The sequence below is a fragment of the Brachyistius frenatus genome, unplaced genomic scaffold (genome assembly GCF_029030835.1).
Source record: "Brachyistius frenatus isolate BFR_SWC_R1_liver_20210118 unplaced genomic scaffold, ASM2903083v1 Contig_162, whole genome shotgun sequence".
Classification (NCBI taxonomy): domain Eukaryota; kingdom Metazoa; phylum Chordata; class Actinopteri; family Embiotocidae; genus Brachyistius; species Brachyistius frenatus.
This window is the reverse complement of record NW_027210761.1, coordinates 407,852-435,616: the sequence shown is the minus strand read 5'-3', so window position 1 is coordinate 435,616 and position 27,765 is coordinate 407,852. Positions and strand designations below refer to the sequence as shown.

The 27,765-nt window shown below is 43.4% G+C and overlaps 2 protein-coding genes across 3 annotated transcripts; one reads left to right on the top strand and one right to left on the bottom strand.

The window, feature by feature from the left end:
* Positions 1-545: 545 nt before the first annotated feature.
* klhl43 (kelch-like family member 43) lies at positions 546-12,867 on the bottom strand. The gene is made up of 7 exons (XM_069716709.1): positions 12,682-12,867; positions 6,074-6,602; positions 5,674-5,822; positions 4,560-4,906; positions 2,756-3,055; positions 2,288-2,463; positions 546-1,700 (listed from the first exon to the last, which is right to left on the bottom strand). The coding sequence occupies exons 2-7, from the start codon at positions 6,385-6,387 to the stop codon at positions 902-904; spliced, it is 2,085 nt and encodes a 694-aa protein (XP_069572810.1). The 5' UTR covers positions 6,388-6,602; positions 12,682-12,867; the 3' UTR covers positions 546-901.
* Positions 12,868-13,098: 231 nt separating this feature from the next.
* On the top strand, positions 13,099-27,764 carry eloa (elongin A). Of its 2 annotated transcripts, XM_069716730.1 has the most exons (13): positions 13,099-13,167; positions 14,115-14,231; positions 17,617-17,673; positions 18,000-18,112; positions 18,800-19,416; positions 21,283-21,632; positions 22,598-22,709; positions 23,212-23,364; positions 24,261-24,358; positions 25,125-25,305; positions 25,453-25,582; positions 26,002-26,165; positions 26,305-27,764. In XM_069716730.1, the coding sequence occupies exons 2-13, from the start codon at positions 14,160-14,162 to the stop codon at positions 26,364-26,366; spliced, it is 2,109 nt and encodes a 702-aa protein (XP_069572831.1). In that variant the 5' UTR covers positions 13,099-13,167; positions 14,115-14,159; the 3' UTR covers positions 26,367-27,764. The 2 variants fall into 2 exon arrangements, with proteins under 2 accessions (XP_069572831.1, XP_069572832.1); XM_069716731.1 differs by lacking the exons at positions 13,099-13,167; positions 14,115-14,231 and adding an exon at positions 15,335-15,626.
* Position 27,765: the final 1 nt, after the last annotated feature.

The following is a 27,765-nucleotide window of genomic DNA, read 5'->3' as shown; positions in this document are numbered from 1 at the left end:
CAGGAGACATATTTCAAGTTTGCGTGTGAAAAGTCGTCATTATTTAAGTTTTTGTCAGAAATTGGCTCACTTCCTGTCGCACTGACACACACACACACACACACACATACGCACATAAACACACACACACACACGCGCTCATTTTTACCGCCACACACTCTGCTTTGATAAATCTTTGTACACAAACTGCCAGCGGATTCACAGTGACGTTGGATAAAACCGAACCACCTCCATCGTAGATGTTCTGTTCCCATCTTTCCATCCTTCATCTCCCACCCACCGCCTCTCGGCCTCCACCTGCTCCGACTCTCTTCTTCATCCACCTTTACCTCTTCAGTCGCTCTACAATCTCCTCTTCGGACCATGCAGGCTCTCTTTTCTTTCTTTTAACGCCAGCGCGGACACACAAGCTATTTGTGGATCTGTAACTGGTTGTATTTTGGATTGACCTCTGATTTTAATTTAGCCCTTTTAATCATAATGCTTGAAAATTCAGGATTAATGTTTCTTCAAAATAAGGAATAACACTTTCTTCCTTTTACTAATAATTCAGTTCAGGACCCTCAAACGTTTCGCTGCTTTGTGACTTTCAAACTTCTCTACTTTCATTTCAGTACTTTTCATTTGTCTGTTTGACAGAAGGTACATCATTTATTTTGGTGAGTGTGGCCTTGCTGCTGTTTAATTTTTGTTCTTTGTTTTCTATATTCAAACTGTTTACATTAAATGTATCGTGAGGTCACTGAAGTTCTTGAAAAAAAGTACCTTTTAGGTTTCCTACAATATGAATTAAGTACATTTTTTTTCTACATATGCTGAGCAGAAAAGATGTCACACATGATCCAGCTGTTGTCCCGAGGTTGAACCGTCCCTCCTCTCTTCCGGTCTGTCCTCTGTCTCTCTATGCGGTGATGATTTGCGACGGAGCCATGCTGCTCTCTCTGCTCCGGTTCTTGCCGGGCTGCTGCTGCTCTTCGTGGCTCGGGGTGTTGCGGTGCTGCTGGCGGCGCGGCGCGTGGCGGGGCGGCAGGGACAGGGTGCAGCAGGAGACGCCCACCGTGGGCTCGGGCAGGTCCTCGGCCGCGGACCAGCTGTCTGTGGCCGGGTCGTACTTCTGCACGGCCGCCTTGTAGCGCTTCTCCGCCTCGTTCCAGCCTCCCAGCAGGTACAGCTTGTCGGCCAGCGGGGACAGGCCGGCGGTGCTCACGCCGAGGGGCAGCGGGGCGGCCCGGCTCCACGCTCCGCTCTCCGGGGAGAACACCTCCACTGAGAGCACATCCACCCGCTCTCCACCGGGCCCCAGCTGGCTCCCTCCCACCACGTACACCTTATCTTCGAGGGTGGCGGAGCAGTGCCAGCCGCGGGGCGTCTCCAGGTTGGCCCTCTCGCTCCAGGTGTCGGTCTCCACCTTGTAGCACACCACGGAGCGGGAGTAGGCGCAGTTGATGTAGCCGCCGGTCACCAGGATGTCACCGGAGGGCAGCGTGGCGCTGGAGTGGCAGCAGCGGGGCATCTCCATGGGCGCACGCATCTGCCAGGTGTTGGAGGACGGCAGGTAGCTCTCGATGGTGGCCAGCAGACCCTCCACGTTGCGGCCGCCGATGGCGAACAGGCGGCCGCCGCTGGCTGCCAGGGAGAAGTGCGTCCGGCGCTGACGCATGCTGGCCAGGTGGAGCCAGGTGTTGAAGCGAGGGTCGTATCTGATGGAGGGTGAACGGAGGAAAGGAGGGTCAGTTCAAGGTGAAATACCTCATGTGGCCATTGGTGTGTGGTGATTTGGTGAATTACAACTTTAGTTATGAACATGGGAACATTCAGAAGCACAATATCAGCCGACATGGTGGGAGCCTTCAGGTGCTTCATGATGGATCCTCCTGAATCCTGATTGACAGTAAGATTACAATGTGCAGGCTCCTAAATGAATTTGTTTTGTTTTTTTAATCAGATTACTAAACAGCAAACATATTCCAGCAGTGGGAGGATGATTAAATCACAACATTAACTTTTAAACCGACTGAACGGATTATTAGTGAAAAACCTACGACTTTTAAGAAATGACTCGGTAATATCAATAACTGCAGACCTCGGGGAGATGTGAGTCCAGATGGTCAGCAGTAATATTGTATTATTTAGTTTTTATTTACATGTCTTTATCCACCGGGAGTACATTTTGTATTTTGAGATCACATGGCTGGTCGGTGACGGCCTTTCGTCATCAGACAACCGCCGCCTGTCTGTTTCAGTCGAGTCAGATGTCTAATGTTAAACATCTATTTCTTGCTCCCACCTGCTGAGGGTGCTGACGGCGTGTTTGGCCTGGTTCCGGGCGTCGTTCTGGTCCTCTCCTCCCGCCACGTACAGGAAGCCGTCCATCACAGCTACGCACTGGTTGAAGCTCTTCGCCGGCAGCTGGGTGAGGTGGCGCCAGGCGGCTCCTCCGTCGCGGGGGTCCCTCCACAGCACCTGGACACCGGGGTCAAAGGTCAGTGAGAGATCACAGTGCTTTTACAGCAGCAGAGTGATTTGGGGACTTTCTTTGCCCCGAAATTTGCCTTTCGGCCCGAGGGCGCCTCTTATTCGTGTGCCAGCAGCCTGCAGGCAAAATTCAGGGCTGGAAAACACAGTGTTTGGTAATAATGAAAAATTCGATATTCGTCACAGATGAAAAGTAAAGGTGAAATTGGAGGGTAATTAGTTTGTTTATAATATTTAATGTTTGCCTGATATTCACGTGTCTGTGGTTTCATGCACCGACCTCGCGGCTGAGAGCCCTCTCGGTGAGGGACGGACGGCCTCCGACGGTGAGCAGAGTCTGCTGGCTGGCGCGGACCCGGGTGCGCCGGGACTGCAGGGTGTTTTGCTGGTAGGGCAGCAGGTGGTAGTTCATGGCGTCCACCAGCAGGCGGTGGCACTGGGGGTCTATCATCATGCGGTGCACCGGCTGGATCTGGCTCACCAGCTCGCTGGCCGGGATCGTCTCGAAACGGATGTGGGACAGAAGCTCGGCGGCGTGAGACTGGCGAGAGGCGTCAAAGTCGAGCCACTTCATGATGAGCTGGTGGAAGAGATGATTTCAGCGAATTAGACAAATATGAAACGATATGTGGTTTATTTTGTTAACTTGTAATATTTTCCTCAACCCTCCAGCATCAACGGACCCTTTTCAGAACAGAAAGTTTGACTAATCAAAGCAGGAAAATCACGTTTCACTATCAACATTCAAGTTTCCATCTCGAAGAACGTTTCTTTCTCTTTGGCGACACCTGTGGTGATGAGCAGTAACTGCAGCTGTGTTTTAAGACTTGACTCCCCAGACATCCAAACAAGTTTTTCAGTGAGTGTTTAATGAAGCCGGTTTTGCGTCAAACTCTGTTCTCCCAACAATGTTGGGCAAGCCCCGCCCACCTGACAACGAGGAAGCAGAGGCGTTTTCAGAGCAAAGCTCGCCCTCGAGGTGTTGCGCTCGCACAATGAAGTCCAGAAGAGAGACACGAAGCTCACGTGGAATTTTATTTGCAATTTATGTCTGTGAAATGTTCTATTGTAGAAGTGAAAGGCAATTTCGTTGAGGTGATTTGGAAAATGGCGTCTCGTCGCTATGGTAACTCTGCCACCTTGAGGAGGAACTATCAGCAGTGGAAAATGAACTCCAGAAAAGTGCCTGATACCAACAGCGAAACTGAATCGAGTCGAGCCGGTACCATCAGTGGAGATGTGGCTTTTGTTTCCTGTATTACTCCCTCCAACCACCAGAGGTCCCCAGTCCCTGTTCTCTTGCCTGCCACGCCCACCTCACCTGCTCATGGTTCCTCAATCTTCCTTACTCAGCACATCTACTCCCAATCTACTGGGTTGTCAGATCATCAGTTTTTTTTTGTCTTTTGAAGCCTTATAGTTTTCTGTGTCTTCGGTTTTTGTCAGTTTCGGATCCAGCCTGGACTTTGGACTCTGCTTCTTACCGTCCCGTTTTTTGTAGTGCTTTGTAAATAAAGTTCATCATTATCTTCCACAACCTTCCTCGGTGTCGCGCGTTTCGGTCCTCTCACTTGTGAAACTGGGACGCGGTGCTGCTGAGTTACTGACAGCCTCAAATTTAGTCCAGTTTATAAATACTAAACTTATCGCTTCTTCTCTCCCTTCAGCTGCTTGTCTATTTAGGTCTGTAATGGAGTTGTGTATTAATAAACAAGCTCTTGCGTACAGTGCGAGTTATACTCGGTGACTCGCAGTCGACTTGCAGGTGACGGTTGGATTCACGGGTTTGTGCCGAGCTCTGAGCAGCTGGTCTGGGGTCTGTTTTTAGGTCTGAATGAAAATAGAAGGAAGTCCCGGAGGGTCAGCAGCCGCCTCCGAGAAGACCTGGTGTTTCTTCTCAGTATGGATATGAGAAGGGAATATTAAGTTCCCCAAGCAAGAAACCTAGGATTTTAATTTGGATTAAAAATCGACTAACTGCAGCTTTGATTTATTCCACTGGAAGTGCAAGGACACCACAATCTAAATTTCCAGTCATGACTTTGAACCTTTGACCTTTTTAAATGTTATGTTTGACCTCTGACCTGGAAGGCAGTGACCTCCGAAGGCAACAGCAGCGAGTCGTCCTGCAGGAAGGCGGAGATCTGCTCCAGGGTCAGCTGGTTGAACAGAGGCGTCTCGGCGAACTGCACGAAGTTCTCCAGGACGAAGCGGCGGGCGGCGTCGCTCACGGGCAGCAGGCCGTAGGCGGCGGCGATGTTCCAGACGTAGACGCAGGTCTGCACGTTGAGCTCGGCCAGCAGGAAGTCCATGCACATCTTGAGGAGCTGCGGGATCTGCAGGGTGGCGGCGGCAGAGACGGTGCAGCCGATGGTGTAGAGCGACATGTGGACGCGTCCCAGGTAGGCGAAGGTGATGACGTTGGCCAGGCCTGCAGACGAAAAGAGAGGGACAACACGGAAACTTACATTTCTTTACTATTTCATCCAACTAACGACAAAAATCTTCTCAAGATGGAAGCTGGAACCAAAGAATGAAAACGGACTCTTTCTCGTTCATTCAAACTTTTTTGATAATTGATTACTTGTTTCAGCTCTAAAACCTTTTATATTTATTTCACCAAAGTTCAGATTGACATTTTTAACAACTGTAGGAACTCGGACTGCCAGACATGGACCTATTGATTCAAGTACAAATGAATAAATAGCTGAAAAGGTCTTTTGGATCTGTGCAGGAAGACTCTCATTACTGGTGTTTTTATGCCTTCGCGCTGGCGACAGCTCTGGTCGGAGCCATTGAGTTTTCCAGTTGTCCGTACGTCCATCTCAGGCTCATTGAATGCGCTTCGTCAAGAACAGTGTGGGAGTTCCTTCAAATTTGGCACAAACGTTCACTTGGACTCGAGGATCAATTGATAATGTTTTGTTGGTCGAAGGTCACCGTGACCTCACGTGCGACCCATCCTCAGTAGCGCAATATCTGAGGAAGGCCGTGATGGAATTTCTTCAAATTTGGCACAAACGTTCACTCGGACTCGAGGATCAATCGATTACATTTTGTTGTTTGAAAGTTCACAAAACCCAGTCGATGCATTTTGTCGGATTTACTTGCGGTCTTCTTCTACGGGCGACTGAACAAAACACGTCACAAATGCACTTCGTTTATCGTCTCCAACTAATCATTGTGAATTGAACCTACCCAGAGGAGAGAGGGAGGGCAGCTCCAGGCGCCTCATACCCGGGTCCTTGGCCAGAATCTCTCTGAAGTACTGACTGACTGAGGAGATGACCAGTTTGTGGACGTCGAAGGCCTTTGTCTTACAGGCCAACTCGAGATCAGTCAGGAACCTGTGAAGGAAACAGAGACATGCATAGGAAACTCCTGACACAATACCACACACATACTTTAACGTGATTGAATGATAAATCCAATTGTATTGTTTCCAAGTTGTACCATAATAAATATTGTCTCATAATTGTATTGTATTATGGTTGTGCCATGTAACTGTACAGCTATTCTTTTTGTATCGTAGCCTGTTGTAATTGTATCACGTAGCCTAAATGTTTGATGAGGTACAGCGAAAACTATCAGCACTAACTTCTCCTGGCGCATCTTGCTCAGCTCCTCCAGCAGCGCGTTGCCGTGCAGCGGCCGTGTGAGCTCGCTGCCCAGGCCGAAGCCTCTCTCCCCGGGCTTGATGACGGGCGGCGGCAGCGGCAGGTTGAGGCTGTTCAGCTGAGCGATGTCCAGCGCCGCCATCTGCTCGATCATCTTCACCCCGCTCTCCACCACCACCACGCCGTCGCCGCGGCTCTCCACCTTCAGCTGGGCCGAGGCGGTCTCCATGGCGACCTGAGCGACGTTTTCCACGGCAGCCTTCTTCTGGCGGGAGGCCTTCTTCTTGGGAGCCATTTTTTGGTTTTTGACGGTTGGTGCTGTGTTTTTCTTGGTTTTAGTTGAAGTTTACCTTAATAAATGAACTATTTGACCAAACAGGTCCACTGGTTCACTTGCTAGAGAGTTTGTCTTCTTCAGGTCAGAAATATTTGTTTAGTGGACTGAACTCGTAGCTTTAAATCAATGTGTGAAGATTGTTTGGGATTTCACTTGAACACAGCACACAGCACCTGGGAAAAAAAACAAAAAAACAACAACTTTATTGTCTATTGCAGAGAGAAAACACAAAATTAAGACCTGATTTATGACATCTTTTCAAAGTTTATCAATGTCTACTCATTCAATCCTATACTAATTGGATCTTTAGTGTTTTTTTTCCCCCAGTTTGTTCCCTGCGTTACTCCTTCCACCCACCAGAGGTCCTCAGTCCCCATCTGTCTCTCTCCCCCCCCCCCCCCCGCTCCCACTCACCCAATAACCCCCACCAACAGCCACTCAATCATTCAGTATATATACCCTCCTGTCTGGACCCACAAATTATCAAATTATGTCCCTGATTTTGTAAATAATGTAAATATCAGTACATGCATTATAAGAAATAATAATAATAAATAAAAAAATATATTTATATTACACTTTTCTGAATTTACGTTACAAAGTTCTTCACACAAAAACATGTCATAAAATCAAACAAGCTTTAAAACTCTGTACCACAATAATTGTGTAAAGTAAAGCAATGACCGTGTCCCATAGTCAAAAAACACATAAGACATTTAAATTAAAAATATTTATGTAAATCAAACATATGTCAAATATTCCTCAATACTGTGAAATATTAATGATGCAACAAACAACTTCTTCAGTTAAAATGTATTAAGATTTTAGTGTTCGAAAACTCTGAGTCTGTTTCACGAGGTCAAATGTAATAAGATCCTATTTGGTACATAACGGTTTCCATTGCAGGGAGAAACAGCACAGATAAAAAAATCTCATGTGAAACAACCAAAACTAATCAAACTTTGGCAAAAAAAAAAGAAAAAAAGGTGTGAATTCATGTTTTTTTTGTTTGTAAATCTGATATGTACATTTATTTTACAGGCTTTCCGTTTCTGTTTTTTTGTGTGTTTATCGAAAGACAAAACTTTTAAGACTCGTATGCCAAATCGTGTCTTTATATCTGGAGTTATGAAATGTTGCACTCTTGATAAACAACCGCAGCACGTCTACAAAGCTCCAGACCTTAAATCACCGTTGTTTTCACGGTCACCGAAGGCCACATCTCTCTGCTGATCTCCCGACACAACACAACCAACACTGACCGAGATTCAACACCTCTAAATCTTACTGAGGATCACGGGAGGGCAAACTCTGTCCCTGGGGGGCCCCGGAGCTGTGAGTGACAGGTGCGAGTGTCCTTTCAGAAATGAAGCTCAGCTCAGGGTCGGGCTCGTGGTTTATTGCAGCGGCCCCCGGCATTCGTTTGCTGCGCCCTCAACGCGCCGAGTGTTTCGCCCACCGAGCAACTGGGGAAACTTATACATGCTCGCAGTGAGCCAACGTCTGCACACTGCAGAAGAGGAGAGCGGCGAGTGGAGGGGTGACGCACGGAGGTCAGAGGGTGTCCGAAATAAACAAATAGTAGAAATGGAGTGGGGTGGGGTGGGGTGGGGGGGTGGAGGAGTTTCCTGGAATATAAGTGAAATGATGTTAGGGGATTGTATTTCAAAGTTTTTGTGCACGGAGACTCTTTGTGTCGTTTGAGAGCTAAACTAAAAACTCTAATGTGAAAATACACATTTGTGCATAAATATTTTAAATTTCTATCTTTGTGCGACTGGACTCCGATGACATCTGCAAACTCTGACGATTTACAGGTTGTTGTTTATTTTTAATAAGAGAGAACATGTCGGCTTCACACGATCATGGCGAAAGTACCGAAAGCGTATCGCGTAAATCTTGCGCATGAATTTGCAGTTACTTTAACTTTAAATAATTTGCAAATCCTTCCTCAACACCTATCAGAGGGTTGTTCAGATCAACAGCAGCGGAAGCAGCGGGTCACGCTGGACTCTAAATGTTTGTGCCTCGCTGGTTCGTTGAGGACCGTGCTACTTCCTGCCACCAGCAGGGGGCGCTACTTCAGGTTGAAGGACACTTAAGTCTTGTTCGATATTAACCTGAAATTGGAGATTTTATTGTCACTAAGGTGCTTTTAAAGTCTCTCGAGCTCAATACATTTGAAACAAGCTCAGATAACTTTTCTGGTATTTGAAGTTGAGTATAACATCTTTGATTTAACAGGTTTCATTTTCAACCACCGTCGTATCTCTTTCTCTGCCTCTAAATATCTTCTTTCACCGTTAATTAGAGTAATGCCAAGTGCTGACGGTGGTCCCTCTTCTTCGTCAATGATGTCATCCGATGGCCATTTAAACGAACGCCGACGATGCCAGTTTTACTCCTTCTGAAACCTGAATCTCTCAAACTTCCCAGGTAATCAAAATGCCAGCCCGCTTGTAACTTTAGTTATAAACTTCTATCCTCACGGAAAAAGTATTCCAGCCATCCCACCGACTCCCAACACAACGAACCAAAGGTGTGTCCACGGTTCCCCTCCCTGTCCGCCCCCTTTAAATAGACTCCATTGGCTCGCTGGCCAGCGGGTTCCACACATGGACCGACCGGGCCTTGGAGACAGGATAGTACAGGACAGAGCAGCAGCTGCTGCTGGTGTCATATGAAGAGGAATGGGTCACGGTTACAGAAGGTGGAGGCCGCTCGGGATGTTGCAATCCCTCCTAAAAGAGTCGAATCAACAACATCCTGCAGCCAGCACGGCGTATAACCTGCAGCACGGAGACGTTTGGAGATGTAGGTTTGTGTCAGAGTTTTAGGAATCGGATCCTCTCAGTGTAATAATCTCTTAAAAACACGAGGGAAGATGGTACAGTCAGTGATCGGGCCAACTGGGGGGGCAAATTAAGGACAAAACCACACGTGACTGTGTGAAACTGAAGGAAAAACTTGATCATAAATGTTTAAAATAAAATATGACAACAGCTGAAACAGGCTGTGGATATAAGAAGTTACTAACACTTTGGAAAAGGTTTCATATCATTGTTCAACACTTTCTCAATGCTGATCTTTACTGTCAAATGAAAACAGTACTTTTGGAGCCACATACTAAAGTCATTTAAATGCTAATGTTTATTTTCTAATAAGAATACAAATACTATATCGGTCAACATATCAAAGTCTAATAATAACCACGATAACCGGCTCTTTGATCAGAAAAACAAAGCAAAAAATGTCGACCATCCAACACAAGTGATATTCTTGCTGTGTATACACGTGTTTGATGGCTTTGTATTTTAAAAAATAAACAAACCTGCACATAAAAAAAACCCAGAAGAATATATATTTTATAGTTTAGTTTTATAATCAAGACCGAGTCTCTAAAGTTGTGTGCTCTCAGCTGGATGCGAACACTTAGTTTGCTAATATTGGCCAATTAGTGCTAAGCAACTTTTCTTTACACTTTGTCTTGTCATAAATCTTGTTAAATCACAGAGTTTGTCATTTTGAGCTAAAAAGAAATTGCAGCGTACACTCATGCTAGCTACATTTAGCTGCTGAAGCCAATTTATTTGCATTTTTCAGTTTCATTGAATCTGAAAACACAATTTTGCAATTTACATAACGGTTATGTCTTAAATCAGAAAAGAAGTACTCACCAATAAAACAGTAAAATAACTAGTCTCTGCACCTTTTGACTGTGTTGTTGCTAAGACCCTCAAAATCAAACATTTACATGTATTCAGTATTTTTTTTAAAGATTAACACGTAATGTGAAATGGACAAAAACGTTTGAAGAATCAATGACATATTTTGTTTTGTAGATCTGAAACTTTCCCATCACCGTCCAAACATAAAGTGCCAGTCCGAGGTTTTGGGTTAAACTGGATGTTTTACCACGTCCTCGGTGTCTGTCTTTATCTGTTACTCTCACTTTTGCCATTTAAGGATCCTTTACGAGGAATCCGGAGGCCTGTCGGCTCACATAACGTGTACGAGATGGAAACCCCACGTTTCAAACGAACGTGACAGTTACAAATATACCACCCTTCCTCCTTTCAGAATAACAGCACCGAGGACTTATTGTCAGTCTGAGTCGTTACATACAAGACATAAAACCATCCGTACGTCATTTTATGCTGACTCTTTTATTGTTAGACAGATCTCAATGTTTAAACTCCCAATTCATTACTAATGTTCTTTATTTCTGTCTCAGTTATGAAGGTATGTAAGTGGGACATATAGGATTTGGGTTCCTATATATTTGTGTACTCATGAGTATATTTGGTCTTTTCTTTGTCTTATTTTCCTTTTTTCTTTTTATTATATATTTTAGTTTGCAGTCAAACTTATTATTGTTGCCATATTAATGAGAAAAACCTACTTAGGAAACCAATTAAAATCACTATTTTATTATTTTATGTATTAAGTACTAAATTATCGGCCACTTTTGAAGAAACTACTAGAAAACAGACTTATAAATGACTTTGTATTTTTTTTATATTATAAGTTACTCATATTTTTCATGTCATTCATGGCGTTATTCTTATATGAGAAACTCAAGCCGAAATGTTTTGGAAAATGTAACCGAACACCAAAAGGTCGTCGGATGTCGGTAACAGGAAGGATGTTTGTCTGCTGACTCAGATACTCATCAGATTCCTGAACAAGGATAAATGCAGTTTTTGTATTATTAATGTGATTATTTTCACCAAAAAAGTGTAAAACCAAAGAACTATTAACCTCCAATTTCACAAAAGCTAAAACCTTTCAAAAGCTCCTGCTTTATACACGTATTTGGATTCAAATGCATCAATTCATACGTGTAATAAATTGTATAGATTCATTGCGATGGGTAACGGGTTTGGGACTTATTTAAAAAAGAAAATGTTCCACTGTGTAATAAAAGATGGAGGGTTGTAATCGAAGCAGTGGAGGTCCTACTGTGGCGCTGGTATTTTATTTTTAAACCTCAACCTCAGTGTTCTTGTGCATGCTGCTGCTGCTTTAAGCTTTACAAAGAAGTACAAATATATCCAACAAACTGATACCAAGCAAAGCATTGTGAGGATTTTGTTTTGCTTTCTTTCCAAGGACTTTTTTTTTTGCCAAAGAATAACTGTTTTTCTCCAAATACAAACTGCTGGCTTTCACCCTGTAAAACCTGCACAACACAACCAGAGTTCATGGATTCTCACTCTCTCAGTGTCTTTATTGTTCTGGTTTGATGTTTTTTTTTTTTACTTTGACTAAAGAAGTGTTAGCTGAGAGAGAAGTGAATTTTTCTCACTATTGTTGTCTTTTTTTTTTTTTTTTTAAAGCCGAGCCTCGACTTCTGCGCCGCTTACGACTGAAAAACCAAATTCCCAAAACTCCCTGTTACTCAGTTCAGGACGTTTAATCCCTCATATAGCCTTACTCAGTCTGCATGACTTGTACCTTACAACATTTGCAAACTTTGGAAGCAGATGTATTTTGAACTCTAAACCAAACCACGCTGTTTCTAGTTTTTATGCTAAGCTAAGATAATGGCCTCCTGGCTCTATACGAACAAAGATTTATGTTACTCTTCACGTGCAACAGCTGACAACAAAGCAAAGAAGCATACATACAACAATTCCTTGAAACCTGCAATAACTGATTCAAATGGCCACCAAACAAGCTTTTAATGCCACAAAGCTGACTTTGGCAGTCTAAATATTACAAGCTTCAGGGTGTTTCTGTTATGTTGTCCACCACCTGTACCTGCGCGTGCACACACACACACACACACACACACACACACACACACACACACACACACACACATTCTATCACTTTTCAGCTGGAGCTGAATTCCTTTGCTTATCTCATGAGGGTATTTATAGGTCCTGACCCACACATGTATGTGTGTGTGTGTTGTTTTGTTTTAAACCGAAGGACTGTGAGGACAAGGACCGACCCCCCTCCTGCAGTACAGTAATATCCCAACAGCAGCTGTTTCACATTGTTTCCATTCAGCCATTAAATATTTAAATATAAAGTATGAATTGTAAATAATGTGATGCCGATGTTGTTTGCGTTGCATTGGTTTCATTGTTCATCTGGAAGATTTTAAGTTATCCGTCCATTTCATTCACTTTAATGAATCTTTGAGTGGAAATAAAAAAGTAAGTTTGGATTTAAAGGTTCAAAGGTGACACAGTCCTTGAAAGTTGAACAAACTGTAACACAGTAAAATGAAAAGTGTTTTACCTCTTTCTCCTGACTCCTGCTCTTCTTCCCTTCCTTGGCTTTTCTCAGCGTCTCGTTGTTCTCTCTTTTGCCGTCTTTCTTTTTTCTTTTCTCACAGGTTGCTCTTTGCTTCGTCCTTCTGTCCGTCCTCAGTGCTGTGTGTGTGTGTGTGTGTGTGTCCTTGTTTGTGTGTGTCAGTATCAAAGTTCCCAGCCAAAGGCGTGACGTACGATTTCAACCTCCCCCAAACCTCCACCTACCACCAGACCCTCCTCTTTCATTTTCCACCGCCATCATCCACCTCCATTTCCAAATAGAGGCACCCCTCGTCTCCCTCCCCTCCCAAAAATATCCCCTAATAGGCCAGCTCTCTTCTCGCCGCCTCGGGGGTTTCGGGTTTTAGATCTGGTACCTCTCCTGGGTATCTGCTTTCTTTGTAAGACCGTTGATCTACATCATTCCCCTTTCACACCAACAAACAGGCTGATGAGACCTTTCAGAGGACCAGTAAGTACTAAAATCAGCTTTAAATAATGTAAACAAATAAAGCCCATGAACTGAATTATCTACCAGACAGTATCAAACACAACATTCACGGCCAAGTTCTTTTAGACTGGTTATTCCTATAATATCCGTCTGTCTTATAATATGGTTAAAGATGTGTTTTGTTTATTTGTTTTTGACCACTTGGTTGCAGTGGAACAAACTTGGGTGAAGGCCTGACAGTGATTATTTGACATATCAACAATGAAAGCTGTTCTCTTGTATTTTTTTGTTGTTGCCTATATTGGAAAAGTTATAAATGTTTTGGATTTATTGATAAGCTGTATTTTGAGAGAGACAGACAGATAGGTAAGCTGATCTATAAAGTGACAAACTGATTTGATGTTGATTTAGATGAGAATTTGTGTAAAACTGAGGTTAAACCATTACAAAAGATCACAGACAGCACTTTAACGGGCCTGTTATAATCATAATATTTGAAGACAAACATTGTATATAATATATATAGATATATAATGTACTGTATATACTGTGCATTTTATATTTATATTTTTTACTGCTATTTACTGCTATTTTATTGCTTTTCTATTATTCTATTCTATTATTTTATTCTATTATTTCTATTATTATCTTATTGCTTCTGTATGCTGCTGTAGCGAAAAAATGTCCCCTCGGGGATTAATAAAGTAAATACCTACCTACCTACCTACTTAACAGGGTATGATGACATTATATTAAATTGTGATGAGATATAACAGGATGCGTGTCTGTGACCAGGACAGACTGGAGACTGTTGGAAATTCCAGATTAGTTTAATTTTATTTCCCTCCATAATGCCGAATAAATTCATTTTTTTATTCTGGTTATTTTTCCTCTTTTATTTTTTGTTGTGCTTTTATTTTGGTGAAAAAAAAAAAAAGAATTGGCGGAAATTCTCTTTCTCTGTCCAGTCAGGATGAAACAACTTCCGGGCGACAAGGGTGCCAGCAGTAAACATGGCGGACGAACTGCTGGAAACAGTGGAGAGACTTCAGTCCCGGCTCCTGGACAACCCTGAGCCTCGAAAGGTAACGACCGATCGGGTCGACACGGACCGATTCGGTGTTTAGCGCCCACCGATTCCCGACAACGTGGCCGGAGGCAGTAAATGTCACGGAGCCGTTTCACGGAAGCTCCCTGAAAGTCGCAACGGTTTTTTAAATGCTGCGTTTACGGGCCGCTGTCGAAGGTTGCAACAAAACAAGGCAGCGGTGGGATTTGTCTCGAGTCGAAATATAGAGTCAAGTATCATAAGAAACGGGATTATAATACATGAAAAACATGTCGAAATAGAAGGCAGCGTTAATTACACACACTAATAAATGCGTTGGCAGTTTTACTGTGGAAAAAAAAAAATACAACAAAATGCATAAAATACAACAGGCCTCCGTTTTAAATAGGAATAATGTTAAATACAAAATAAAATAATAGAATCTCGAGAATTTCAGATAAAAATGAATGTACTTACAGTCCTTTTGGAAGAAGTTAAGTACAGCACCAAGTGAAATCAATAAATCAAAATTCTCTTGCATCATATTCAAGTTTCAGGAAAGCTATTGCAGGGACTTGCTTTGAAATAGAGAAATATTTGCTATAGTTGTGTGTGATTAGGCTTTGTGCACATGATGGCGTGCAGAAGGATAATTTGCATATCTAGATATTTCCTAGTTTTCTCTCTGCTACGCACGTTATATTTTTCAGGGCATTTTTCCATTTGCTTCTACTTTAGACTAAGTTGCTGTTTTTCTGAGCTTGGGGACTGATTAATCAACACTAACATGAATCTAAAACATGATATATTGACAATGAGGGTGAGCATTTTACTGCATCCTGTGTACTTTTTACGTTTAAGTAAATTTTGCTGATGCACACTTTTTTTTTTACTTCAGTAAGGTTTTAAAATGCAGGACTTTTACATGTAGTGGAGGATTTTCACAGCGTGCTATTTGCACGTTTATTTAAGTCAAATATACTTTATCCACATCCGAGAATTAAAAAAAACAACAACAACAACCAAAACATCATTTAGATACTTGGAAAGGAATCATTTGAAGACACTTTTCCCCAGTTCCGTTATTTCCGACAGCCCGTGAAGGCATCGCGTGAGACGTCACGATAATTAAAGGCTTTTAACTTGTTATAACGTACTTATTTAACGCTGCTTTGTTTTTTTAAAGCTCCAACTAAACAACCCGCCGGCTCTTTATGATGATACGTAGCTCTCCTGTCACTCAGTAAAACGACGACACCAAACGCGGCATGATTTTTTTTTTTTTTTTACATTTTTATTTTTATTTTTTTATATTTCGGAACCGAACTCGGGGCCGGACTAGCCGTTAGCCTCGCAGCTAACTAAACGTCGGTGAGGCTGAAGTCCCGACGGACCGGCGGGCTGCAGGCCTCTCACGTTTAACCCGACCCAGGTAAAAAAAACAACAACAACAACAAAACAAACAAACAACCCGAAGCTCGACCACCAGCCGTGCAGTAAAAACACGAGTGTCGAAACCACGATACTTAAAATAAAAACAAAAACAAAACAACACGTTTAAAACGACAACGAACGGCGTCCCGGACTCGTCTTTGTTTACTGATGACGTGAAGAACAAAGCAGGTTGTTGTTGTTTTTAAATTGTCTTGTGGTCGGTTCGGTGACCGGAAGCCACGCTACGCTTTAGAGAAGCGATCGTTTAGGATTGAATAAATCGTACAAAATCACAGCTCAATTAGTTGTTGTTGTTGTTGTTGTTTTTTAATGTATTTTGTACCGCAGCTCTGCACATTTAGGCCACGACATCAACTCAGCCTGCACGCTGCAGCACTGAGCGTCAACAACACGTGAGCAAGTTTTTAGTTTCATTTAAATCCTATCAAACGAGCAGAAACAGCCTCTGGTCTGTCGGATAAACCTCAGGCGGGAATATATGAAGTCAGACAGTGTTGTTGTTGTTTTAATGTATGAGTTTATTCCTCCTGGTTTGATGTGAAAGGGAGCCTGAACATGTCAACAAACAGCTCACCCTTAAAATGAATGAATTGTTTTCAGCAGGGATCCAATGCAACTCGGTACATCTACTCAAATACTGTACTCACTGGAAGTACAAATCTGAGGTACTTTTACTCCAGTATTTCAGTTTGATACTGCATCTCCGAGGCAAATATTGTAGTTTTTATTTTTATTATTATTTGTCTGACAGACATCTGATGATTTTTTATTTTTTTTTATTATTTGTCTGACAGACATCTGATGATTTTTTTTATTTTTTATTATTATTTGTCTGACAGACATCTGATGATTTTTTTTATTTTTTTTTATTTGAACGTTTTGCGATGAACTCAAGGACACGGCTGCGGCTTCGTTTTGGTTGTTATGATTGTAGCTGCGGTGCGTTTTGCTGTGAATCCGTGTAACACTTGACGGCGTGCAGCGGCGTCCCAGCGAGTGCTGTTGTGTTGTTGTTCCTGCGCTCGTGTGTCGGTCGCACAATCACAGCGGGCTCAGACACTTCAGACCCCGAAGCCGAGATTGAACCACAGCGGCGGCGGCCCAAAGTCCGAGCGGTGACCACGTAATCCATATTATTTGAGCTGATCACAATCATTTATTTATAATCGTGAGAATTGATTTCATTCATCTGCATTAAAAACAGCCGGATGAAACTAACACAAATGTCATATTTACATAACTGTGTCTGCATCACTTTGAGTGTGACTGGCACTCTTTGATGACATCATCTCATTGCACGAGACGAGAATCATTTCATCATTTTGATCGACTGCAACGTTTAGATTTTTTTCAGCAAGATTAAAAAAAAAAGGAGAATTTAATAAACTTTTCAGATTTGCAGCAAAAAAACAACAACAACAACTTGCGGTCAAAGTAAAATGAATCGTAATCGTCAAGTGAGATTTCACGATCACGATCATAGACACAAATATATTTCTATGGTCGTGACAGCCGTGGTCTCAGCCGGGCAGAGCCAGCTGCAGCTGTGCTCACAACCAGCAGCTGCACAGGATCCCGTACAGACATCAGCTTTTTAAAATGAATATCGAGCCGTTGGAGCGTCACGTAAAGTGTCACATCGCCTCTCCTCTCCGTATCGTCTGCGCAGCGTTTCACGTAACTGGCAGTTTATCAGAACTGGAACTGTTCACGTGGATCAAGAGAGGAAAAGCACAACTTATTGCGAGGAGAGACAAAAAAACAACAACCAACGTGGCTCAGTAGCACAATGATCACAATCTGTCAACAGGGATTCATCAAAACAACAGCTTCTTATCTTTGAGGAAAATTGCAGATTTAAAAGTCCGACTCTGCCGTAGAATCTGTGTGTCGACTCGAATGACGTCGAGCCTTCCTTCAAATGATAACGCTGTTTGTTTTTGTTTGTTTGTTTTTGTTTTTTCCAGCTGCTGAAGACTCTCAAAAGACTGGGGGAGCTTCCCATGACTGTGAACATACTGGTGGTGAGGAATGTTTTCATTCATCGCTCATAAACTGAAATTGAAATATATGCCAATGAAAAAAAAGACAAATAAGTCGATCAAGTGAAGCTGCAATTTCACTCGGTGCGCCGCTGAGTCAGCGGTTTTCAGCCGAAGCCGTAACATGTTTCGCTCGGCTGCAGATACGAGAACAGCTGTAAAAGTGAACGGCTTCAAAAGTGAAGAGAGCACGTGAGGACTGAAGGTCAAGACACCTGTCTCGTGTTATCCACCTGTCTCGTGTTATCCACCAGCGGTGAGTCCGTAAACTTCTGGCTTTTTTTTTGTTTTGTTTTGTTCTGTCGCAGGAAACTGGAGTGGGGAAAGCCGTGAACTCCTTCAGGAAGCACGATGCAGCCGGAGAGGTGGCGAAAGGCCTCGTCGCCAAATGGAAGAAACTGGTCCCTCAGTCGGCAGACAGGTAACTTCTGCACACCTGTGACCTCGACGTGAACACGGTAGCAACAAGCAGAACGAGCAGTGATTTAGGAGACAGAATCTTTCATATATTTCTGCTCACCGTCGTTACATCGCGTCACGTCGGATACGATTTAGTTTGATTTCCAGTCACGGGAAATTAATAAAACCTCTTATTTTAATTAAAACAGATGAAACCATGGTAATTTATGAGGGAAAATTAACAGCACTTTTACATTCAGTTTTTATATTCAGGAGCAGAAAGACTTGCAGCGTCGGCAATTTAGATTTAATAAGACGTTTTGATGCGCTGTGTAGTTTTCAGGTTGTTTTTTTTCACACCCACGTTCAGGCATTAAAAAACAACACTTCGACACTTTGTTCCAAACACGTGACTTGATTTTTTTTTTTTTTATACCTGCTGTCCCCATCGAGGACATCATTTTCTTCAGAAAAGCTCGGGTCTTTTAAGTAATGAGTGCTGAGTAAATGTAGAGACGTCACCTAGATTTTAGATTTTGCTGTTGTCTTCAACCACGTCACTCCGATTTAGCGGATGGACTTCGCCAAAGTAACCTCGGGTTGGTCATACGACAGGCTGTCTCCACGACAACCGTGCACGCGGCTCCATCGTCCGAGGAAGACCGCGAGACGACCTGAAGTGAACCAACCTGATTTCTGTCTCCCTCAGACCCAACAGCCACGCCAAAGAAGCCTCCCGGTCACACGCACACTCTCACGTCCACGAGGCCGGCGACGGCGACGGCGACGGAGGAGGAGGAGGAGGATTAGGAGGAGTCCACAGACGTCCCCGAGAGCCCTCCCCTGAGGAAGAGCGCCCTTATATGGAAGTAGGAGAGGAGGACGAGGAGGAGGAGGAGGAGGAACAGGTGGTGCAGGAGGAGGAGGAGGAGGAGGAGGAGAGAGGCTACCACACCAACTATTCGCCGTCACCTCCTCACCACGACCAGTACAGCTCCCCGCAGCCAGGCGGGTATCAGTCGGACGAGTACGAGAGCCCCGCGCCCAGCCCTCCCCCTCCTCCCCCTCCGCCTCCGCCTCCTCGCAAAGAAGTCCGTCACGCCAAACCAAACAAAGAGCCCGGCAAGAACCACCACCACGGCAACCGGGACCGGGACGAGGAGCGGCGGCAGCGCCACGCGCAGACGAGCGGCGGCGACGGGAAGAAGCGCGGCGGCGAGAGCCGAGAGCGACAGCAGAGTCCGGGACAGAAGAGCGCCAAGCACAGCAGGAAGTCCAACGCACACGACGGCAGGAGGGAGGACAAGAAGAAGGGAGGAGACGACGGTGAGTGGGAGGGTCACTGGGACACTCATGCACCAGATGCTCTTCTTCTCTGTGGTTGAACTGGTATTTTACATCACGTCCAGTCTCTTCATCCTGTTTAGAAAAAAGTTTCTGTCTGGTTTTATTGGCTTTAAAGGCCTTTCACTGTCCCGCGCTGTCATACGGACAGGAACGTAGGCAGATGTCCAACGTTCTGCTCTCGTCTCAACAACTAGTTTACTTTTGTTTGTCCTTTTAAAAAAACAGCGTTTCACCGATGGAAACTTCAAGCTCACAGAAACTCATTTAACGTTGTAGTGGAGAATCAAACACAATTCATTTCGGCGTAATGTGAGTAATAATAATTTTCAAGGTAAATTTCCATTTTGCAGAAATACACAGCCAAAAAAAAAACAAAAAAAAAAAATCCCCTTTTGCACCTGATATTTAAAATTTGTTGACGGACGGGACTTTAGCATCTTCAAAGCTTTCTGTAGTTGAAGAATAAACAGGCTGCAAGATGGAGTACAAATTCACATCTCTTCTTTTAATCTTTACATGTTTTTTTTTACTTTTAGTGTGTGTGTGTGTGTGTGTGTGTGTGTGTGTGTGTGTGTGTGTGTGTGTGTGTGTGTGCGTGCGTGCGTGCGCGTGTGTGTGTTTTATCATCGAGGATGACGACACAGAGCGACAGACATCCTGTATCGGATTATTCAGAGACTGTAGTTCAGTGTTGAGTAACAGGAAGTCACAAAATAAGATTTACAGACGAAGTAGAAAACTGACGGGTGTTTTGTTTCGTCCGTGTGTGACAGATTCACCACGTGAAGGATCGCGTGTGTCGTAATAATTGATCAGGGAATCGATAGAAGTTGCGCGCCGGCAGTTTTGATAATGGAATAGTTCAAATTAAGACTAAATTCATGCAAAAATGTTTCAACATTAGCTTGAAGAGTTTCATTTTGATTGCAGTTGCGATAAGTAGCTGATTCATCGTTTAGTCAAAAACAGGAAATCAGTCACTTTTCTGTTCGATTTTGTTTTTCTAACTTTTTTTTTAAAGCAAATAGGCCAAAAAATGTGTTGGTTTCTCAATGTGAGAATGATCTGATGCTTTGGTTTCTGACTTGTGGTTGAAAAAAAACAAGCTTCACTGTGAGCTATCAGTTAAGGACATTTCAGAAACAAAACAATTCATCAAGAAAATCACCTGCAGACCAAAAAGTCAGCTACAAAAAACAAAAACAAATTGTTTGATATAAAATTGTTAGTCGCAACTTTAAGTTTTATGACATTTTCCAGAACGAATAATTGATCTTTTCAATCTGAGAAAATAAATGCGAGTTTAATTGATCCTCTGTTATTATGTTAAAAATGAAAAACCTTCTTGAATGATAGAAGAGCTGCTGCCGACTTTTCTACATTCACAGATTCATCATGGTCTCCTCTTTGTATTCATCTACACGTCCATAAAACCCCTCCCCCCAAAAACAGACCATATTCTTGTTCCTATATTGTATGTTATTTAAAAAAAATATTTTCAACACGATGATTGTTTTACACATTTTTGATTGTAGTTTATTGTGAGCTTTACAACATAAGGAGTACACGGCCTACAGGTTTCAGATTCAGATATCTGAAATTTATGAAATAGCTAATTTGAGGATTTTCTATATTTTGATACTGTTCAATAATGACACTCAAAAATATTTCAGTAATTTCATTCATTTCTATTTCAACATGATCTTTGAATAATTGTTAGTTCCAACATATTCAGCTTTTGAAGGAAGAAGAATGTAATGATCTGAAAAAGTTCAGATGTTTCCTTGAGAACTCGTGTAGGGTTCCTTATTTTCCCATGATTCACTGCATCGTCTGCGTTTCCAGGGCGACCACGCGCACCCAAGGACTCTCCGCCGAAGGAAGAAGAAGAGTACTTCGAGACTCCCACCATGTCCTTCGAGTCCTTCCTCACGTACGACGCCCCGACGTCCGTCAAGAAGAAGAAGAAGCCGTTAACGTCGTCGTCGTCGTCGTCGTCGCACAGTCGGCCGTCTCACTCTTCCTCCTCCACGTCATCCTCCCATCGCGCCCGCACGCCTCCGCCCGTCTCCTCCTCCTCCTCCTCCTCCTCCACCTCCAAAGTGAGCAAGGCGAACGGCGCCCGGAGCACCAAGAGGCCACATTCAGGCTCCAGTTCATCAGCAGCGACACCGACTCCAGAGAAACGCAAGCGGGTGAGGACGGCCTCCAAGGAAGTTTTTTTTATTTATTTATTTTTTTTTTTAATGGTTTTTGTCCGTAAACACGAATCAATATGTAAACAAATCATCAACTTACTTGTTTTTTCGGCGGATCTTTAACCTTTAAGCAGCAAATTGACCAACTAATCTTAAATAACGGACCTTTAATGGGCTTTTTCAAACCTTTACTCTGATATGATTTAGTAAAGTTTGAAGACCGCAGCAAACAATTATTTTGATTCTCTTATAATCTGCCATTTATTTTTATCAGTTCATTATTTGGCCTAAAAAAAAAAAAAAAAAAAAAAAAAAAAGAAAATCTGCCTTTTATAATTATCTGCAGTATCGAGATTTCAAATGAACCCATCATTAGTTTACTGATATTTATGGCATTAAATCATCTGCATTGATTGTTAGAACAGTTGATGATTGATTTCCGTGCTGCGGCTGTAAATCTTGAGTTCTGCCATTTTGGTAGAAATGTGGTGACATCTGGGAGCGTTTTGAGGACTTTACCGAGCCTCGAGTCTTCTTCCGGAAACACAGCTGTGCTTTTATTTTGTGTCCTGAATCCTGGTTTGTTACCTAGCAACAGCAGCTTAGTCCACAGTCGTGGTATTGCGGAGAAGAGCAGTAACCTTGCGGATATCCAAGTCTGCTTCAGGTTAAGAATCTGCCGAATGTGGTTTCAGTAGCGATTCCCCAACAAACCTGGGGGGGGACTGCTTGCCTGGCTTTGTCCAAGTATAAATAATCTAAATAACAACATCTCTTAAGGCAGACTCACTATTTCCCACCATGTCCAGTCCTTTAAAAAAAAAAAAAAAAAAAATCCCACCAACTTTTCGTTTGTCCTCCGTCATTCTCCGCTGGACGAACTCGTCACATCGACAGGTTTTTTTTTTGGTTTTTTTTCAAATGACGCCGATTGATTAAAGTGCATCGTTGTGTGGTTGCAGGTTGTCGAAGCTGTTTCAACTCTTCCTGAAATCCCTCTGCCGGCGATTCAGCCCAACTACAGACCTCTGCCCTCCATCGACGTCACGCCGCTGTCCCCTCAGAGACGCAAAGGTAAGTCCGCCTCCAAGCGTTCGCTGACTCACATCTGGCTAAATCTCCTTCAAAGACCACAAAACACTGGGATAAAAACTTTGGCATCATGTCAGAGAGATCAAAGTGTTCCTTATTTCTGAAGGCACAAAGCATCAAGCAGCCAATTCAAGCCTTTTCTTTAATAACGGGGTTCATTATTTCAAAGCTCCGAAAATCTGGCAAGAATAATGAAGAAACAAACGTTTCGTAGGCTAAACTTTTACATTACGTCATAGTGCCACAAACTTCAGTCTGATTGTTGAGTTGTTTCTGACTGAGTTTCTGTTTAAATGTCCCTGAAAGTTTCCCAGTTTCTTTGCTCATTTGAACGATTGTTTGTTGTTGTTTTTTTTCTCGGCGAGCAGCCGCAAAGGCCCCAAAAACTTCTTCCATTCTTCAAACTCATCTTAAAGTCGTCCATTTTTATTTTTTTTTGTTCACCGCCGACTGACTTTCACTGCCCTCCCATCTTCTCTTTCAGTTCCTGTCTTCAACGACGAGGAGGACACCGGCTTCACTGGGAAGCGGTTCAACTCTAAGATGGTGGTCTACTCGGGATCGAAGACCGCCTACCTGCCCCGGATGATGACTCTGTTCCAGCAGTGCATCCGCGTGCTGCAGAACAACATCGACTGTGAGTGGAGCTGCTGCATTTCCCTGTGTGTTCAGATCACGGCCCTGCAGGGGGCAGCAGAGCGCTCGGACACGCCTTCAGTAGTCGGACGCAACAGATTCAGCACACGCAGTACACGTATCCTTCAAGCGGCAGCCAGCGGCGACGTCGCCCGTTGGTTTTGTGAACGGCCGTTACGAAGCCTCCAGTTCAGATTTTGTCCGGCGCCGTCTTGCTTGTTCGGCGCGGGTTGGAGCAGGAAGTGACCATATTTGGGCGAGCTAGGGGATCTGACTCGATCTGATTGGAAACCCGACGATGCCACGTCCCGCCCACCGATAGCTGTAACCTGACTGCACCACCGGCCTGTCAATCAAACAGACACGCCCCCTAAAACACAAGCTTTCAAGCCTATTTTCTAATGAATGACGGGTATATTTTCAGATGGTCCACCAGAAAACTAATAAGAAGGAGCGACTTAAGCTAACGACACCGAGATAACTCGTGGAGAACATTTATTGACTTAAAATTTGGAGACCAGTTGAATGGGAGTCTGTGGAGTCTTTTTGGAGCCGACCTTTAGTGCATCTTGGTGCACTTCGGCATCGGCCTCATTTTTCAGACCCGAAAGCTACTTTCACTTTTATAAACAATCTCTGGTATCCGTTCATTCTGCTGTTTTTACACATCTGGAAGCCTCTACCTTCCAGTTAATGTTATGTCTTTACACACTGGGATCGTCTGTGGGCGGAGTTCTCAACAAACAATAAAAGATCAACAGATCTTGTTTGAGCGTCAATACGCGTTTCGTCTGTGCTCCATACCTGAACTTCACCCACTTGGATACGCCAAGGTGGCTAAAACAAACACACACTGCTGCACAGGCGTGACTGTACTCTCTCTGTTGGCTCTTTCAGCCATCGCTGAGGTGGGAGGAGTGCCGTACGAGATCCTGGAACCGGTTCTGGAGCGCTGCACTCCGGAGCAGCTGTACCGCATCGAGCAGAGCAACCAGGTGACATGTTCGTCTGAAACAAACTTCTGAACCTTAAAACTCTGAACTTTCAAACTGGAGGCTGAAATTAGTGAGATTGGGTCAGAACGTCCCCACAATGCAGACATGTCCTCACTACAAAGGTTTAAAACTGAAACGGGACCTCACAAAGATAGCAATGCAAGCCTACACACACACACACACACACACACACACACACACTCAATGCATCCTAAACCTCCCTCAAAGGCTTCTTTTGATTTTCTGAAAAGGCCAAAACCTGAGCAACGCTTCACATTAATATTATTAGGACCAAAGCTGAAACGCAGTTTTCTCTTCTTGGCAGTTGTTCTTCTTTCAGTTTTCTCAGTCGAGTGAAGCCCAAATCATCTAAAGACTTTCCAGGAATTTATTGGAAAATACAATTTCTTTTTCTGACTCAGTTTGTCCCAGAAACTCGAAAGGTTTCCTTCATCCATCAGTCAGTGGGGCATCAAAACCTCCAGCTAAACTCGGGTGAATGTTAAAAAATGAAAAGCCTCTTCATGAGCAGCAGTGGTTTTGTTGATAAATTGTCTTTCAGTTCATTTTTAGTGTTTTTTTTTAAGACAAACAGCAGAAGAATGGTTAACACGCAAGACATTAAAATACACCACCATTATTCTGGCTCATGTAGCAGAGTGATGCTGTTATTTCTGGATTATAATCCAGAAAGGAAAAACAAAAAAAAACAACAACGTCCCGTTTGCGCGCGCGTCCCTTTTTGAACTTCGATTCCTCCTTTCAGTGTTTCACGGAGGACTCGGACGAGTTGTGGATGCGTCACTGTCAGCGCGACTTCAAGCGGGAGTCTCCTCAGGAGTACGAGTCGTGGCGGGAGATGTACCTGCGGCTGCACGACGAGCGCGAGGAGCGGCTGCGGATGCTCACGCAGAACATCAGCTCCGCGCACGCCAACAAACCCAAAGGTAGGAGAGGGGCTGTTGTTGTTTTTTTTTTTTTTTTTCACGAATCAGCAAAAATAAATAAATAAATAAATAAAATTGCCGAGTGTGGCTGTATTTGTTGAGGCTGCTGAGGGTTTTTAACCCGAGTGCCGCGTGTCCTCCCACCAGGGCGGCAGGTGAAGATGGCGTATGTAAATTCGGCCGCCAAGCCGCCGCGTGACGTTCGCCGCCGACAGGAGAAGTTCGGCACCAGCAGTTTGTCCACGGCCGCCTCCACCGCCGCGGCAGCTCCCATCAAGTGAGTGTGCGCGAGACACCGTCGGTCTTCTCTCGCGTTTCGTTCCCACATATGTTATATGTACCGTTTAAAATACCCGTTTATAAAGATGATATTACAGTGTGGGTTGTATGAACTATAGGGCAAATAAAAATAGAAAATAATTCAAAAACAACCATTTTAAATGTAAAACTGATTCACAAGTTATGTTGCAGCTGTTTTTAAATATGTGGATTTCTTTTCTCTCTTTTATATCAAACAAATTTTTGCAGACATCAACTTGAAGCTCTAGAAGCTAAATAATTCATCATTTTATTTAAAACAAATCATATATATATCTATGTCATAGCTGCTGCTCCATCATTAATTTGAAGTAGCTCAGGTCTTTGTGGTTGGTTTTAGATTCAGCGCAGATTTTCCCTTCTTCCTGTCTCCTTCAGAATAAGACCGGCCACCACGTTTTACTCTGGCGAGACGAGTCACTCCTCTGCCTCCCAACTCGACGGCGCTCCCGGCTCGTCCCGCTCCTCAGCGGCGAGCGGCGGAGGAGGAGCGGGAGCAGCAGCAGGAGGACACGTCGCCCGGGACAAACCACAGGTCAAAAGTAAGTCTGCGTTAACTGTCCTCAGCTGTAGTCGAGGATTTCTGGAATATATATATATATATATATATATATATATATGTATATGTATTTATATATTTTTTTGTCTTTTTAATCTCACCTTTTTGTCATTTCCTCGCAGAAATCGCCCCCATGATGGCCAAAACTATCAAAGCGTTCAAGAACAGATTCTCCCGCCGATAGTGTGAAAGAGACTGAATGTATTTTATGAATTCCAACTGCGTTTTTAATTTAACTTTAGCAAACTTTTACCGGAGACCCTCCTCCCCTGAACACACACACACACACACACACACACACACACACACACACACACACACACACACACACACACACACACACACACACACACACACACACACACACACACACACACATTTTAAACACGTTCATCTCGAGCCACCAAACATATCACTTGAACTCAACAGTATTGGTGGAAAAATATGGTTCACTTGAATGATTGACTTGAATGTTTTTGTTTCTTTTGTGGTGGCAGCGTTTTTTTTTTTTTTAATTGAGTATTTAAATCCTAAATGACGGTCAAACGGTGCGACGTCTGCTTCGATGAGTAAGTCGACAGCTTTTTATAAGATGCGAAGGACAGACAAACACACACAGTCTGTTACCTTTTCTTGTTCTCCAGCAGACATTTTTTGAAGAAATATCTGCACATTTTGGGGATTTGCTCTCTGGCCCGAGAATTGGATGAGAAGATGAATGTCTCTCTCCGTCTTTCAGCAGCAGCTGTGAACTTGTTTTAGCACAAAGAATGGAAACAAGGGAATGAGCCTGCCTGGATCTGTAACAAACAAAAAAACCTGCCTAAATATCTCTTATTAACATGTTCATTTGTCAATAAGGTCAGTTCATAGATTTATACTATTTCTTAGCAGTTGCTAAGGAAACCAGGGTTGTTCAGTTTTACATTCAAACAACAAAAGTGTTCAGAAAGTTAAAAAAAAACACGTGACAACTTGGAGACGCTGCTTATTTCCGGTCAGATTTTATTTGTGCAGTTTTCTGCGCGTCCGTTGCACCTCAATGGATTTACGCAAATGTTTTCCAGACTTTAAAGATGCTGAGAGAAAAGCTGAATTTTGGAAATGTGACATTAGTGTAGCTGGAAATAGAACAAAAAGATGCACTGCTTACACGCTGGCATATTTTAAAGGGTCGGTGTGAAGTTTTTTTTATTTTTTTTGGGGAGAAATGGAATATAATGTTTATAATTCGTTTTTTATTAAATTTTTTTTAATCACCTGAAACTAAGAATTGTTCTGTTTTCATTCGCTATCTGTAGATTTCTTTTTAACACTTGCAAGGGAGTTGTGCGATCTTCAACTAGATGTCACTGAATCCTTCACACTGCTCCTTTAAAGAATGAATCATGTTTGATGGTGCTTTTGATGCAGCAGCGCCCCCTCTGGTCACAGAATGCAGCACCACTGCGTCACATTACTCCATTAAAAATGCACAGTCCTCATTTTTAGGGCCCGAGCACCGATGGTGCCAAAGCCCTGTTGTTTTTCAGTAATTTGTTTTCTCGTTCCTTGTTATTATTATCCTTACGTAAAGTGACTTT

What these genes read in the sequence shown, in the direction of transcription:
- klhl43 (XM_069716709.1), bottom strand. Translation starts at nt 6,387, where the DNA reads ATGGCTCCCAAGAAGAAGGCCTCCCGCCAGAAGAAGGCTGCCGTGGAA. An exon ending in CGGAGGTCACTGCCTTCCAG is followed by an intron (nt 3,056 to 4,559) that starts GTCAGAGGTCAA and finishes CTCTTCCACCAG; the next exon opens with CTCATCATGAAGTGGCTCGA. An exon ending in GCCGTCAGCACCCTCAGCAG is followed by an intron (nt 1,701 to 2,287) that starts GTGGGAGCAAGA and finishes ACCCTCCATCAG; the next exon opens with ATACGACCCTCGCTTCAACA.
- eloa (XM_069716730.1), top strand. Translation starts at nt 14,160, where the DNA reads ATGGCGGACGAACTGCTGGAAACAGTGGAGAGACTTCAGTCCCGGCTC. An exon ending in TGACTGTGAACATACTGGTG is followed by an intron (nt 17,674 to 17,999) that starts GTGAGGAATGTT and finishes GTTCTGTCGCAG; the next exon opens with GAAACTGGAGTGGGGAAAGC. An exon ending in GGACAAACCACAGGTCAAAA is followed by an intron (nt 26,166 to 26,304) that starts GTAAGTCTGCGT and finishes ATTTCCTCGCAG; the next exon opens with AAATCGCCCCCATGATGGCC.